This window comes from Peromyscus maniculatus, chromosome 6 (genome assembly GCF_049852395.1).
Source record: "Peromyscus maniculatus bairdii isolate BWxNUB_F1_BW_parent chromosome 6, HU_Pman_BW_mat_3.1, whole genome shotgun sequence".
Lineage (NCBI taxonomy): Eukaryota > Metazoa > Chordata > Mammalia > Rodentia > Cricetidae > Peromyscus > Peromyscus maniculatus.
The window spans coordinates 64,431,576-64,444,620 of record NC_134857.1 but is presented as its reverse complement, the minus strand read 5'-3'; the positions used below and the strand labels follow the sequence as shown (position 1 = coordinate 64,444,620).

Sequence of the window (13,045 nt, the reverse complement as noted above, 5' to 3'; positions counted from 1 at the left end):
TATATAGTGCAATTGCGATTGTATGTGGGATAGTTATATCATGTTAGGCATAATTGTGTCTTGGTTATTGTTTGCATTTGGAAATTAAGCATACATAAAGAGATATGGTTGTGTGTCAAGCTGACAAGGGGTAGACTTATGATAGCTGTTCTTGGTTGTGAACTTGACTATATCTGGAATTAACTAAAATCCAAGGGGCTGTGTACACTATCACTATGTGAGGCCAATATGTGATTTAAGCTGTAGTTGTGTTTCTTTTATGAATTTGGGTGCTCATGTGTTTGGTGCATAGATGTTAAGAACTGCACTATCCTCTGTGTTGATTTTTCTTTTGAGTATGTGTGTCCTTCCCTATCTCTTCTGATTAGTTTTGGTTTGAGGTCAGTTTTGTCAGATATAGTGGCTATACTGGCTTGCTTCTTAGATCCATTTTCTTGGGATATCTTTTTCCATCATTTTACCTAGAAATGAATTCTGTCCTTGATGTTAATGGGTGTTTCTTGGATGCAACCAAAGCATGGATCCTGTTTTCGGATCCATTTTGTCAATGTGTCTTTTTTCCTGGGGAATTGAGACCATTGATGTTAAGACTTATCAATGAGCAGTGTTTGGTGATTCCTGTTATTTTATTGTTGGTTGTCTTTTCTTTCCCTTCTTTTGATTTGCTGGTCTGATATTATTTATTCCTTGTGTTTTCTTGGGTGTCATTAGCCTCTTCAGGTTGAAGTTTTCCCTCCAGCACAGTGGTTCTTAGCCTGTGTGCTGCAACCTCTTTGGGGGAGTTGAACAACCCTTTCACAGGGTCACCTAAGACCATCAGAAAGCACAGATATTTACATTATGATTCATAACAGTAGCAAAATTATAGTTATGAAGTAGCAACAAAAATAATTTTATGGTTGGGGTCACCACAACATGAGGGACTGTTTTAAAGGGTCGCAGTATTAGGAAGGTTGAGAACCACTGTCTAGTGCCTTCTGTAGGGCTAGGTTTATAGATAAATAACTGCTTAAATTTGATCTTGTCATGGAATCACTTTTTTTCTCCACCTATTATGATGGAAAGTTTTGGAGTGGCATCTGAGAATCTCAGAGTCTCCCTAGCCCCTTCTGGCTTTTAGTCTCCCTTGAGAAGTGAGGTGTTAATCTAATAGGTCTGCCTTTATATGTTATTTGGCCTTTTAATGCTCCTTCTTTGCTCTATGTGGTTAGTGTTTTGATTATTATGTGATGTGAAGAATTTCTTTTCTGGTCCAGTCTGTTTGGAGTTTTATATGTTTCTTGCACCTTGATAGGTACCACCTTCTTTAGATTGGGGACGTTTTCTTCTATGAGTTTGTTGAAAATATTTACTGTACCTTTGCTTTGGGCTTCTTCTTTTCCCTGTATTCCTGATATTCATAGATTAGGTCTTTTCACAGTGTCCCAGATGTCCTGGATCTTTTGTGCCTGGATTTTTTAGATTTAACATTTTCTTTGACTGGTCTATCCATTTCTTCTATCTTGTCTTCAATGCCTGAGATTCTCTCTTCCATCTCTTGTATTCTTTTGGTGATGTTTGCCTCTGAGGATCCTGTCTGAATTTCTAAATTTTTCATTTCCAGTTTTCCCTCAGAAAACTGGGTTTTCTTTATTGATTCTGTTTCCACCTACAGTTCTTGGACTGCTTTCTTCTTTCGTCCCACTGCTTGTGTTTCCATCGATTTCTTTAATGGATTATTAATTTCCTCTCTGAGAACCTCTAACATATTCATCAAGGCTATTTTGAAGTCCTTGTCTTATGCTTCAGCTACACTGCATTTCTCATGGCTGTTATGGTAGGGTTACTGGGCTCTAGTTGTCCTGGCTGTTGTTGTGTTTTTACACCGGCATTTCGGCATCTGGGATTGGGAAAGTTGTAATTCTAGGTGCTGATATCTGGTCTTGTCTTTGTTGGTGAATATTTGGTTCCCTGGTTTCTATTACCCTCTGTGGTTCTTAGGAGAGTGTGGTGGCTGTGTGTTGCCTTGTAGGGAATGCTTCTGAGATCTTGACAGGTATGGCCATTGGCGATTCCCTTTAGAATGTGTTTCTTGATATTGGAACCTGACACTTAGGGTGGAGCTGGGCTAGAAGTGGGATTGAAGGCTAGGAGGTTTTTAGGGTGGAGCTGGGCTAGAAGTGGGATTGAAGGCTAGGAGGTCGCTGGTGGGGGTCACTGAGGGAGGAATACAGGCTGTGCCTCTAGGATCTGCTTAGTCCCCTGGGAATGGGTGCAGAGAGGGAGGAGAGGTCAAAGCTGGTAGTCTGTTGGGTTTCCAGAAATTGCCTGCTAGAGTTGGGGGCTCAGACAAAAGGATGTGGGGAGGAGGGCAGTGTGGCCGCCTGTAGGAGAAGGTTTGTGTGATCTAGAGATGGGGGCAGAGAGGAAGAGGAGGCTACAGCAGGTGGTCTGCTCCAGAGCTGGGGATACTAGACTGGGGGATTGGATTTGGAGAGAGGAGAGAGAGTAAAGTTCTGAAGATTGCCTACCTGCTTTCCTAGCTGATGTGGCAGGCAGGTTCCCAGGAAGTGCCTACAGAAGTTGGTTGCTATGACAAAGGGATGGCGTTGGGGGTAAGGCTTGGGGAGGCTGTAGGAGATCTGCTTGATCTGCTGGAGATGGGGGCAGAGAGGCAGGGTCTATTTCTTTCCTTCTTGTGATACTAGAATTGGGAGCCAGGGCTTTGTGCATGCTAGGCAAGCACTCGACCACTGGGAAGAAAAGGACGACAGACAACTGAGCAAAACCTCTTGATTTTAACATTGAAGATCAGCACGGACGCTAGACACTCAACCTCGGCCTCAGTTTCTGTCACTTGACTGTGAAAGGAAGCAATCTGAGAATGTTACACTGCAGAAGGACCGTGTCACAGGTTTACAGGGAGTTTGTGCTTCCACGTTTACTTCAAATTTATTCTTTTATGTTAGTTTCCAGCACAGTCACAGATAGGAATTAGAAGATGGTGATTTCTGTAAACCATTTAAGAGAAGGGAAGCTCCAGGTATCACCCAAACCTGTTCTAACTTCTGTAGTTGATAGAAGCACCATCAATGAATAGTGGCATTAGCATGTCTAGAAACTGAGTATGAGTCAATCCACTTAGCCAATGCAGCTGTGGGTGGAGAGGAGCCTACCATCACACCACGATGGAGCTTTCAGCCAGCAGAAGGTGTATAATCAGAAAGGCTCCTAAGGAAGTCTTAGCAGCAGTTTTCAGAAGTACCCACCCCCTGTCTGTTAGGGATCAGCAACGGAAAAGCTGCTGAAGAAGTCCTAACACCAGGACATTGTCAGGAACTTTTTAAGTCCATTTTGCATGCCAGCAATATGAGAAGTGACTGCAGTTTTGTACTTGAGGAACTAGCAGCATGAAGACATTAAATACCATGGCAGAGATTTTACCGCTGAGCTCACACAGACCTTCACCCCTTTGCTTCTCCTGTCTTCCCTAGCTTTTTCTCCTCCTCTTTCTTCCACCGAAGCATGTTTAATCTGGGTGTAGACAGCAAGTAGTTGTGGTATATTGTGTACCCTAATAAAATTTGTCTGAAGATCAGAGAACAGAACAAGCCACTAGATTAAACACAGAAGCCAGGCAGTGGTGGCACACACACCTTTAATCCTAGCACTCAGGAGGCAGAGATCTGTCTGGATCTCTGTGAGTTCAAAGCCACCCTGGACTACATGAGATTGACTCAGTCTAGGAGAGAAACAGAGCCAGGCAATGGTGACACACACCTTGAATCCCAATACTTAGGAATCACATGCCTTTAATCCCAGCATTTGAGATTTCATGCCTTTGCTTGGGAAGTCACACGCCTTTAATCACAGCACTAAGAAGGAAGTTTTATGGTGGGCGGAGAAAGGTATATAAAGCGTGAGTATACAGGAACTAAGGCTTTTCAGCAGAAGCGTCTCTTTCAGCTAGAAGCTCTTTTGGCTGAAGCCTTTCAGCTGAGAACTCAGAGACATACAGAGGATTTGTGGAGTTGGCGAAGTAAGACATGGCAGTGGCTTGTTCCTTTGTCTCTCTGATCTTCAGGCAAATTTTATTAGTGTACACGATAGATCACTACAAGTAGTAACCATTCTGGCACATTCTAGTTAGCCTCAAATTTCTCTGAGCTGTGTCAATATGGCATTTACTAACTATATGCACCCATTTACATTTAAATCATATATAGTTTAGTTTTTCAGCCTTAACTACCATATTGCATGTACATATGATTAATGACCCTGTACTGGAATGTGCAGAATTAGGTTGTTCCCATCATACAGTGCTTTGTTGGGCTTGTCTGCTCTAGAACATAACACTCTCTAGACAGCAAGAACAACAGCAAAACCAAAACCAGAGTACAAATAGAAAGTACAGGGTTGCAGGGAAGCCGTAGGCCAGCCCCATTCAGGCCTCTTGAACTTTGATTTTTGCCTTGTATTTATCTGAGAGTCTTTACCAGCATTTGATTTTGTATGAGTTATTTTCTAGGTTTCACAAATGTCAGTCATAGTCATAGCACTGTGACATCTCTGTGTTGATGAGGGCTCTGTCTAAAATGCCAAAGGGTGCCTGCTGGCTTATGCTATTTAAAAGCCTTATTTGATTCACCTTGAAAGAAAAATGGCAGGAGGCCATTTCTGATCCCTTTAAATATTTATAAAGGTTAATCATTTAAAGTTGAAAAAAATCTAGAACATTTTTTCACACACCTTTTGAAGCATAATTGTTCAATGATTAATGTTGCCAGAAACTGTGGCTCCCATGCACAAGCCCAAGCCATGAAGTTACCCCAAAAGCAGTGCACACTTTCCTCTGATCTGTGGTGACATTATCATCCTTGAGTTCATCCAGGTGTAACCATCTATTCTTGCCTATATGACTGTTGCATTCTACATATTTATTCTTATTTCATTATTCAGTATACAGGAAAGGCATTTGAGATTTCAGAGAAGGATGGGAATTAGGCTTCTTCTTACATTGTGCATATTTGTGTGTATACTGAGGTGTGTCCACTGAGGGATTGGCACCAAGACCTTGTGAGGTACTAAAATCTGGATGCTCAAGTCCCGTCTTTAAGTTGGATCCATGAGGGCTCACCAGGTAAAGGTGCTTGTTGCCAAACCTGACAGCCTGAGTTCACCTCCTAGGACCCTCAGGATGGAAGCTCCACACATACAGTACATGAATGAAAATTGCCAATTATATATTTCTATATATATAATATATATGTAAAATATATACTTACATATAATTGTAATATATGTCTATAAAATGGCATAATAGTTGCATATAGCTTATATAATCCTCATAATTTTAAACAATCTCTAGATACATATAATTCCTACTACAACAGAAATGCTCTGTAAACATTTTTTCTGTTGTAAATTTCAGAGACTGACACTGAGGGAAATTTCTGTACATATTTAGTACAGGTGTATATGTTTTTCTTTTTTAGTATTTTTTGATATGTAGATGATTGAATCTGCAGATGCAGAACCCATGGATACTGGGAGTTGACCGTATAAATATATCATGTCAAATACATTAGTGCTTTACAGAGCTTATTACTTTATTACACATGAGATATGTTGTGGAATAGAATATTTGTAAAGAAAACTATGTAAAGATGTGTTGCACTGTTTATACTGCATTTGTAAAGATGTGTTGCTGCGGGGCTGTGGGACTGGTAGGTGACGAAGATTTGTCCTGACTGTGGGCCAGGCAGGAAAACTCCAGCTACACATGGCCACTTCCAGCTCCTGGCCATCCCACCACATGAGCAGGCTGGTGCTCTGTGACCCATTTCACTCTCATGCCAGCTCATCTCTTCTGTCAAATATTGTGCAATTGTTTTGGATTAGTAAAGCTTTAATCAGATCCAGAACAATGGTGAAAACTAGTCTGAGGGAAATTTAGTTTTCTTGACTTGTCAGTTTATGAAGGGAAAAGAGAATGAAATTGAAAGAAAATAATGAATAGTTCAAAATATTGTAACTGTTATAATCCACTGAATTTATTGGTTAAGTCAAATTAAACACGATTCTTCATAAAAAAAAAAAAAAAAAAAAAAAAAAAAAGATGTGTTGCTGCTTTACCTTGCCTGCCTAAGGCACCTGATTGGTCTGATAAAAAGCTGAACAGTCGGTGCTGGAGAGATGGCTCAGAGGTTAAGAGCACTGACTGTTCTTCCAAAGGTCTTGAGTTCAATTCCCAGCAACCACATGGTGGCTCACAACCATCTGTAATGAGATCTGGTGCCCTCTTCTGGCCTGCAGGGATGTGTGCAGACAGAACACTGTATACATAATAAATAAATAAATCTTAAAAAAAAAAAAAAAAAAGCTGAACAGTCAATAGCTAGGCAGAGGATGAACAGGCAGGGCTGGTGGGCAGAGAGAAAAGGGGAGCCAGCTAGCTGGCAGACAGACAGACAGACAGACAGACAGACAGACACGGGGGAAGCAGGAAAACAAGATGGACATATGTACGTAGATGAGGTAAATGAGCCTCAGGTAGCACATAGATGAATAGAAGTAAGTTAATTTAAGTTAAAAGGCTGGCTAGAGACAACCCAAGCTGAGGTCGAGCATTTATAATTAATAGTAAGTTTCTGTGTCATGATTTGGGGGCTGGTGGTCCAGGAAAGCCTGCTACATTATTTGGCCTAATTGTACAAAAAATCCTTTATGTCCAGGAAGAACGAGCCATGCTTGTAAAAGAACTTTCTTCATTTCGGAACCAAAGGGATCAACTTAAGGCAGAAGTTGAAAAATACAGAGAATGTGATCCACAAGTTGTGGAAGAGATACGTAAGTTCTTATCACCATTGAACATCTTAATTTTGAAACGAGACTGGGCGTGTCTAGTTGCCTGGAAACCATCATATCTCCCTCCCCCCCCCCCCCCCCGTGTGTGTGAGTGTGTGTTTACACACGTACACTCTCCTTTAAGATGGCTTCAGTGCGGCTGCTCACTCTGTGGTCTAACAAAGACACTGCTCACAGTTGCTACTAAGGAGGCTCACAGTCCAGCCTTGAGTGCTCACAGCTTGGCACAGAAAGCCTTTCAGAAGGAAGGCAGTTAAGGGGATGGAACAGTCGAGGCCTAAGATAGTCAGGAAACTGAGAGGCCAGAGAAAGAGCAGTTTGGTCTTAGCCACCTCCAGTCTGTGAAGAAATCGACCATTACCTTCTAAGAAAAGGATATTGTAAATACCAGCGCTTGCCTTATGAGTGTACCCCGGTGATTTTCTCCCTTGTGTGTGGAGGGCAGAGGACAGCTTACAGCAGCTGGCTCTCTCCTTTCACCATGTGGATTCCGGGGATCTGACTCAGGCAGTCGAGCTCGGCGGCAAGACCCTTTACCCACTGAGCCCCCTTGTCTGCCTTCCTTCAGTTTTAACACAGAATCTTCAGAACTTGGTATTATTTATGTATTTATAGAAACCTAAAATTAGAACACTTACAGAATTTTAAAAAGCATATTATAAAGACACAACATTTAACTGTTTGGGAAAATATGTATAACTTTTTCCATATTTTTTCTATTTTAGCTTACTTTTGTTTAGGGCAAACTTTACCAAGTGTATCTTTTTAAAGATGTGACATAGCACATGACTGAGACTGTGACAAACCTGGGACTACTTGGTACTTTAGAAGTAGCCTGAGCATAGTTGGATTACAATTAAGGTGGCCTAGCACGCACATGTGCATGTGTGTTGTCTTTTGAGAAAAAGATCTCTCTATGTAGCCCAGGCTGGCTGTAAGCTAGAAATCCCCTTGCCTCTGAGGCCTCTGGAATGCTGGGATTTCAGCACAGTCTGGGTCACCTGCCCAAGGAAACACCTATGAACATACAGTGGTGACCACGTGGAAGATATTTATTGACTATGACTAAGGGGTACAGATTGTAAACACAAAGGAAATACATCAGCTAAGCAAAAAAGTGCTGCCATAGGGAAAGCTGTTAGATCAGAAAACTGCAGTCAGATAGGAGCAGACCTGGTCAGAGAGCGTGAGGGTCACATTTTCTTTCTGGGAAAACAAAAGCTTTTCAGGAACTGCTGGAAGGTACATGCATGATGGTCCTGAAAGCAACTCACCTGAGTGTTGAGCCTAGGGAAGAAGCATGTCTGTGAAGCTCTTGAGGACCATTAGGCTCACCACACAGCTGACATCTTGAACAAGCAGCCTTTCACTTCTGAGACCGGATAATAAGCAGGCCTAGCTTGCTGGTAGATGCTGCCTCCTTTTTCTCCTGTTCTCTGATGATGAAGTAGCTATTGTAGTGCCAGATGTAGCTAAGCACTTTGTTCCACAGGATGGTGATAAAAAAAAAAAAAAATCTGTGGCCAAACATGTCTCCCAAACACTGAATTTGCAGAGATTGACTGTCTCAGAGAGTTCTACTTCCATCTCTTCGTGAAAGTCTTTGTAAAATTTTTAGATTCTAGAGAACAGCACTAGCAAGCCTGTGTTCAGTAATTCTGCCACTTTTCCTTGGAGCAGCACTTCTTTGCTTGTAGGAGTCCAGCACCCACCTTTTGAAGGGTTCTTAGGTGGAGGAGAGAGGGATAAGAAATGATAGAAAGATAGACGTAGACGATGAGAAGAAAGACAGAAACACAGGATAGTCTCAGGAGGGCCTGGGTCAGTACCCACCAGCCTCGTCCTTTATTCAAAAGGACTTTTTATAATATGCCCCGGGGAGAGGCAAAAAACCTCCCCCTTGCAAGATCAAAGCACACCATACAGCCAAGTGCAGACCCTTCCAAACACCTGGTAAACCCGCCTGTGGCCAGATCATCTCCTTGTGCAGCCCTGCTGGGTACAGCAAGCTCAGGTTCTCTGCTCCTGAGTAAGGTCTCACGAGATAGCCCCTGTGGCCCCACGTTTACTTCTCTTCCATTCTTTTCTCTATTCAGGAGCTGTAAGTGTTAGCCCTCCTCAGCGAGGAGTTAAGATTTTCTACTTTGTAATTCTCCTGGTACTCCTCCAGGTGGTTCCTTGGACAAGTGACCTTTACTGACATTACTTCTAGCTATCACAAAACATCAAACTATTGCCAGGTTACTTAGCATGTCCTGCAACAAGTTTAGGAATACTTATAAAAATCCAAAATCACCTAGCAAAAAAATGTATGTTTTGCTTTCGAAGGGTGGTTTTCCTGTCTGTGAATGATGCTCTAGGAGTGATAGTTAGCATGTTCCCTTCCCTGTCTATTGTTGAACTAATAAAGTCTGTGAACCCTAAATATAAATGAGAGAGAGAGAGAAAGAGTGAATGAGTGAGTGAGTGAGTGTGTGTGTTTGGAATGTAGGCCGATATGCCAGTTGTGCAGAGACTAGGAAAATGTCACACAGAGCAAACAGTAATCTGTCTGTCAGTGCTGGACCAGAGCAGAACCAGCAGGGCAGAGCATTAGAATGCTTAGAGTTGTCCATAAGCTGGAAACTGAAGAGGCAGTATGAAAGATAGCAAAGAGACCTACATCCGTTCTTTTTGACATGAGAATTACACTGGATTAATAGCAGATTACTTTTTGCCAAAGAACAAATTAGTGTATTTGAAGACATAGCAAAGAGAAAAGTTAAATATTAAACTGGCACCCATGATCTGAGGACACCCTAGCCTAACATGTGTGTGACTGGACTCAGAAAGGAGCAGGGTGCTTGCTGGACCACGAAAATATCTGTAAAAACAATTGTTTTTGAATTTTTATGGAGCAGATTGAACTCTGACCACTGCCCAGCCCCTCCTCCTCCCATGCAGCAGGTGCAGTAAATCAGTCCTGAAAATTTCAGTGAAAACTACAAATTCCACAGATCTAAGAACTTAACATTGTTAGTAGCTGATGTCAGAAATCTCCTTATCATTAAATTTAAATAACTTTACTAGGTTCTAACCTCTAACCCCAAATACTAATGTGCTTTTTTATAATGAAGATTTTCATAGGATTTCAGCTATCAAGTTAGGGTAGGAAGAATTGGATTAAAGGATTATGTGTTTTATAAATTGATTTTAATAGGATTTAGCTCTTAATAGCAAGCTCTCATAGCCACATTACAACACTTGGGCTTATCCTGGCTGTCCATGATCCATGTGGAACACACTTTCCTGATAATAGTTCACATGGACATGCTTATATATTTTCTCTTTCTTAAAATAGTGCCTGCAGGAAATATTTGTAGTTCATCATTTCAATGTGATGATTGATTTATTAACAAGTTTAATTGTAAATAACTGGGGAAGTGAGAAGTCAAAGCAATCGTTTTCTATAATACTATTTTTAGCCACTTTAACTATTACTTGAACAAGACTAGATAAAACTAGTGGTAGAAACTGAATTCTCACAAAAATACTTGAAAGTAAGCCAGGCTTGGTGACACATGCCTATAATCTCAGTTATTTAGGAGGCAGAGGCATAAAGATTGAAAGTTCAAGACCAGCCTAGGCAACTTAAACCCTGGGGTTTTTGTTTTTTGTTTTTTGTTTTTCTTTTTTTGGGGGGGTGGGGGGGTTGAAGCAGGGTTTTTCTATGTAGCCCTGGCTGTCCTGGAACTCGCTGTGTAGATCAGTAGTTCTGTCCTTGAACTCAGAGATTCACTTGCCTCCTGCCTCCTAGAATTAAAGGCATGTGCACTACCACCACTGCCTGGCTGCCACATTATATTTTAAATGTGCAGTTTTGTATTAAAAAAAAATTGTAAGACATGCAAAGAAACAAGAAAATGTACCCTACAAGCCACGACTAAAGTGCTCAGTAGACACTGTTCTGAAGAAGCACTGTTGGGCTTATTAGACAAAAATTTTATTGAACTGTTTTAAAACAACATGGTCACCAAAAGAGGCATGTCCAAAAAAATAAAGGCAGGCCTAAGGATAGTTCACAGAGTAGATAATGTTAATGAAGAAATAGAAATCAGGCCAGAAGAGCCAAGTAGGAATCTGGAGTTTAAAACCGCAACAACAGAAGTGAAGTCAGAGTGGTTAAGCAGAGTTTGGAGCCAGCTGAAGAAAGAACCAACAGGATGGAAGGTAGTTCAGTAGACATGTTCTAAGTCTAGGAAGAACCAACGGGATGGAAGGTAGTTCAGTAGACATGTTCTAAGTCTAGGAAGAACCAACGGGATGGAAGGTAGTTCAGTAGACATGTTCTAAGTCTAGGAAGAACCAACGGGATGGAAGGTAGTTCAGTAGACATGTCCTGAGCCTAGGAAGAACCAACAAGGAAATGTGTCCAGATCCTGAGACCTGTAGAACATTATGATCAAATTGTCCTAATTAAGGACAATTTGGAAAGTAGCAAGAAAGAAACAAGTCATCACAATCAGCGATCTTCACTAAAATTAACTGCTTGTTTCTATTTAGAAAATATAGAAGCCAAAAGCAACGGAGGAGGACATATTCAAAATACTGAAGGAAAACTGTCAATCAAGATTTCTATATCCAGGGATAATAACAGGCAAAATAAAAGATCCTCAAGTGAACAACTACTAGCTTACACTTGACACTGGAACATAGTTTGGTCAATATGAAGAATTAAATCAGCAGTGAAGGCTATTGGTTAAGTAAATAGACAATAGACATAGTTTTTGTCTGTTTACTTTTCTGATTTAGGAGACAGCTGTATAAAGCAGCAGTGTCTGTAAACAACCACGTGTATAGAAGATGCAGTCTGTGGCGGAACTAGCATTATTTGGAGGGTGGAAATGGTGTTCTATAGCGGAGAGAACTTTCTTTGGAAATTAAGTTGATATTTATCTGAATTTTCTGTATTTATCTGAATAGAATGTTATAAATTCAGACATTAGTGGCAGTCCTCAGGATAGTCACCAAAAGATAACAAAACCACTCCCAAAATACATGGTACAAGAAACAGCAGGGGAGGGGTGACATTTCTTTCATATTTTCCTGGCATGCAAAAACCTGAGTTTCATTCTCAGTTTTCCTTGCTATTTTAGAGTGCAGAAATTTGAGGAAAGGAGGGAGAAAGACAGAGAAACTTTAAATAACTCTTCTTAACACAAACATTATTTTTGGAAAAATTGAAGGACAAAAGGGACATTTGACATAGTGCATTAGTTCCTTTCTGTTGCTACGATGAACACCATGACCAAAGACAGCTTATGAGTGAAAGAGTTTACCTTGGCTTGTGGTTCCAGCGGGAGAGTCCATAATAGCGAGGGAGGCGTGGCAGCAGCCTGGCCGAGTGCACACACAGAAACAAAGCGATGAAATGGAAGTGGGGTGAGGCTGTAACTCCCAAAGCCCACCCCCTCCCACCCACAGTGATGTACTTCCTCCAGCAAGGCTCTACCTTCTAAAGGTTCCACAACCTCCTCAAACAGCGCCGCCAGCTGGGGACCAAGTGTTCAAATATGAGCGATTATGAGGGACGTTTCTCTCCCAAACCACCACACATGGGAAATGACAAAATGTCATGCAAATCATATCATAATTATACTAAGTGAAAATGGCTTGTTTTCCAATTAAAAGGCTAGGAAGGCCAAAATTGAAGGAAACAAGTAAACTAATTATATACCACCTACAAGAGACTCATATTTAAAGACTAAAATATGTCGAAAGTAAAAGGCTGGAGGAAGACTTGCAAACAGTAATTGAAAGGGGTCATGGCAGCTAAACTAAGAGCAAAGAAAATAGACTCTGAGATGAGTTATTACTAGGGTGGAAAGTGCAGTTTATGATGAAGGGTCAGAAGATACAAGTTCTGTACATACATAGCTGTGGAGCCCACAGGCTCCCGCATTTGGACAGTTTCCCGGCTGATGCTCCTGTTTGGGGAGGTGTAGGAGCTGCAGCCTACCTGGAGGAAGTTTGCACAGAGGCACATTTTGAGAGGTTAAGCTTTTCATCCTTTCTGATTGCTCTTTGCTTCCTGCTTGTATTTGAAGAGGGGAGTTCTCAGCTCCCTGTTGCTGCCACCATGCCTCTCCCATGCCTGCTGCGTGCTGCCATGCCTCCCCACCATAATGGTTCTTCCTGAACTGTAAACCAAAATCCCTTC

General features: G+C 41.4%; 1 protein-coding gene across 4 annotated transcripts in view; it reads left to right on the top strand.

Moving 5' to 3' along the window:
* The window catches only part of Mnd1 (meiotic nuclear divisions 1), a 68,618-nt gene that overhangs the window by 44,272 nt on the left and 11,301 nt on the right, over positions 1-13,045 (top strand). For 3 of the 4 annotated variants that reach the window (XM_016003804.3, XM_042279208.2, XM_076574318.1), the window contains one exon: positions 6,714-6,828. In XM_016003804.3, the coding sequence (XP_015859290.1) occupies positions 6,714-6,828 (115 nt within the window). Of the gene's footprint in view, positions 1-6,713; positions 6,829-11,388; positions 12,743-13,045 lie in introns of those variants that run through there. The other variant, XM_076574317.1, reaches the window with a different exon arrangement.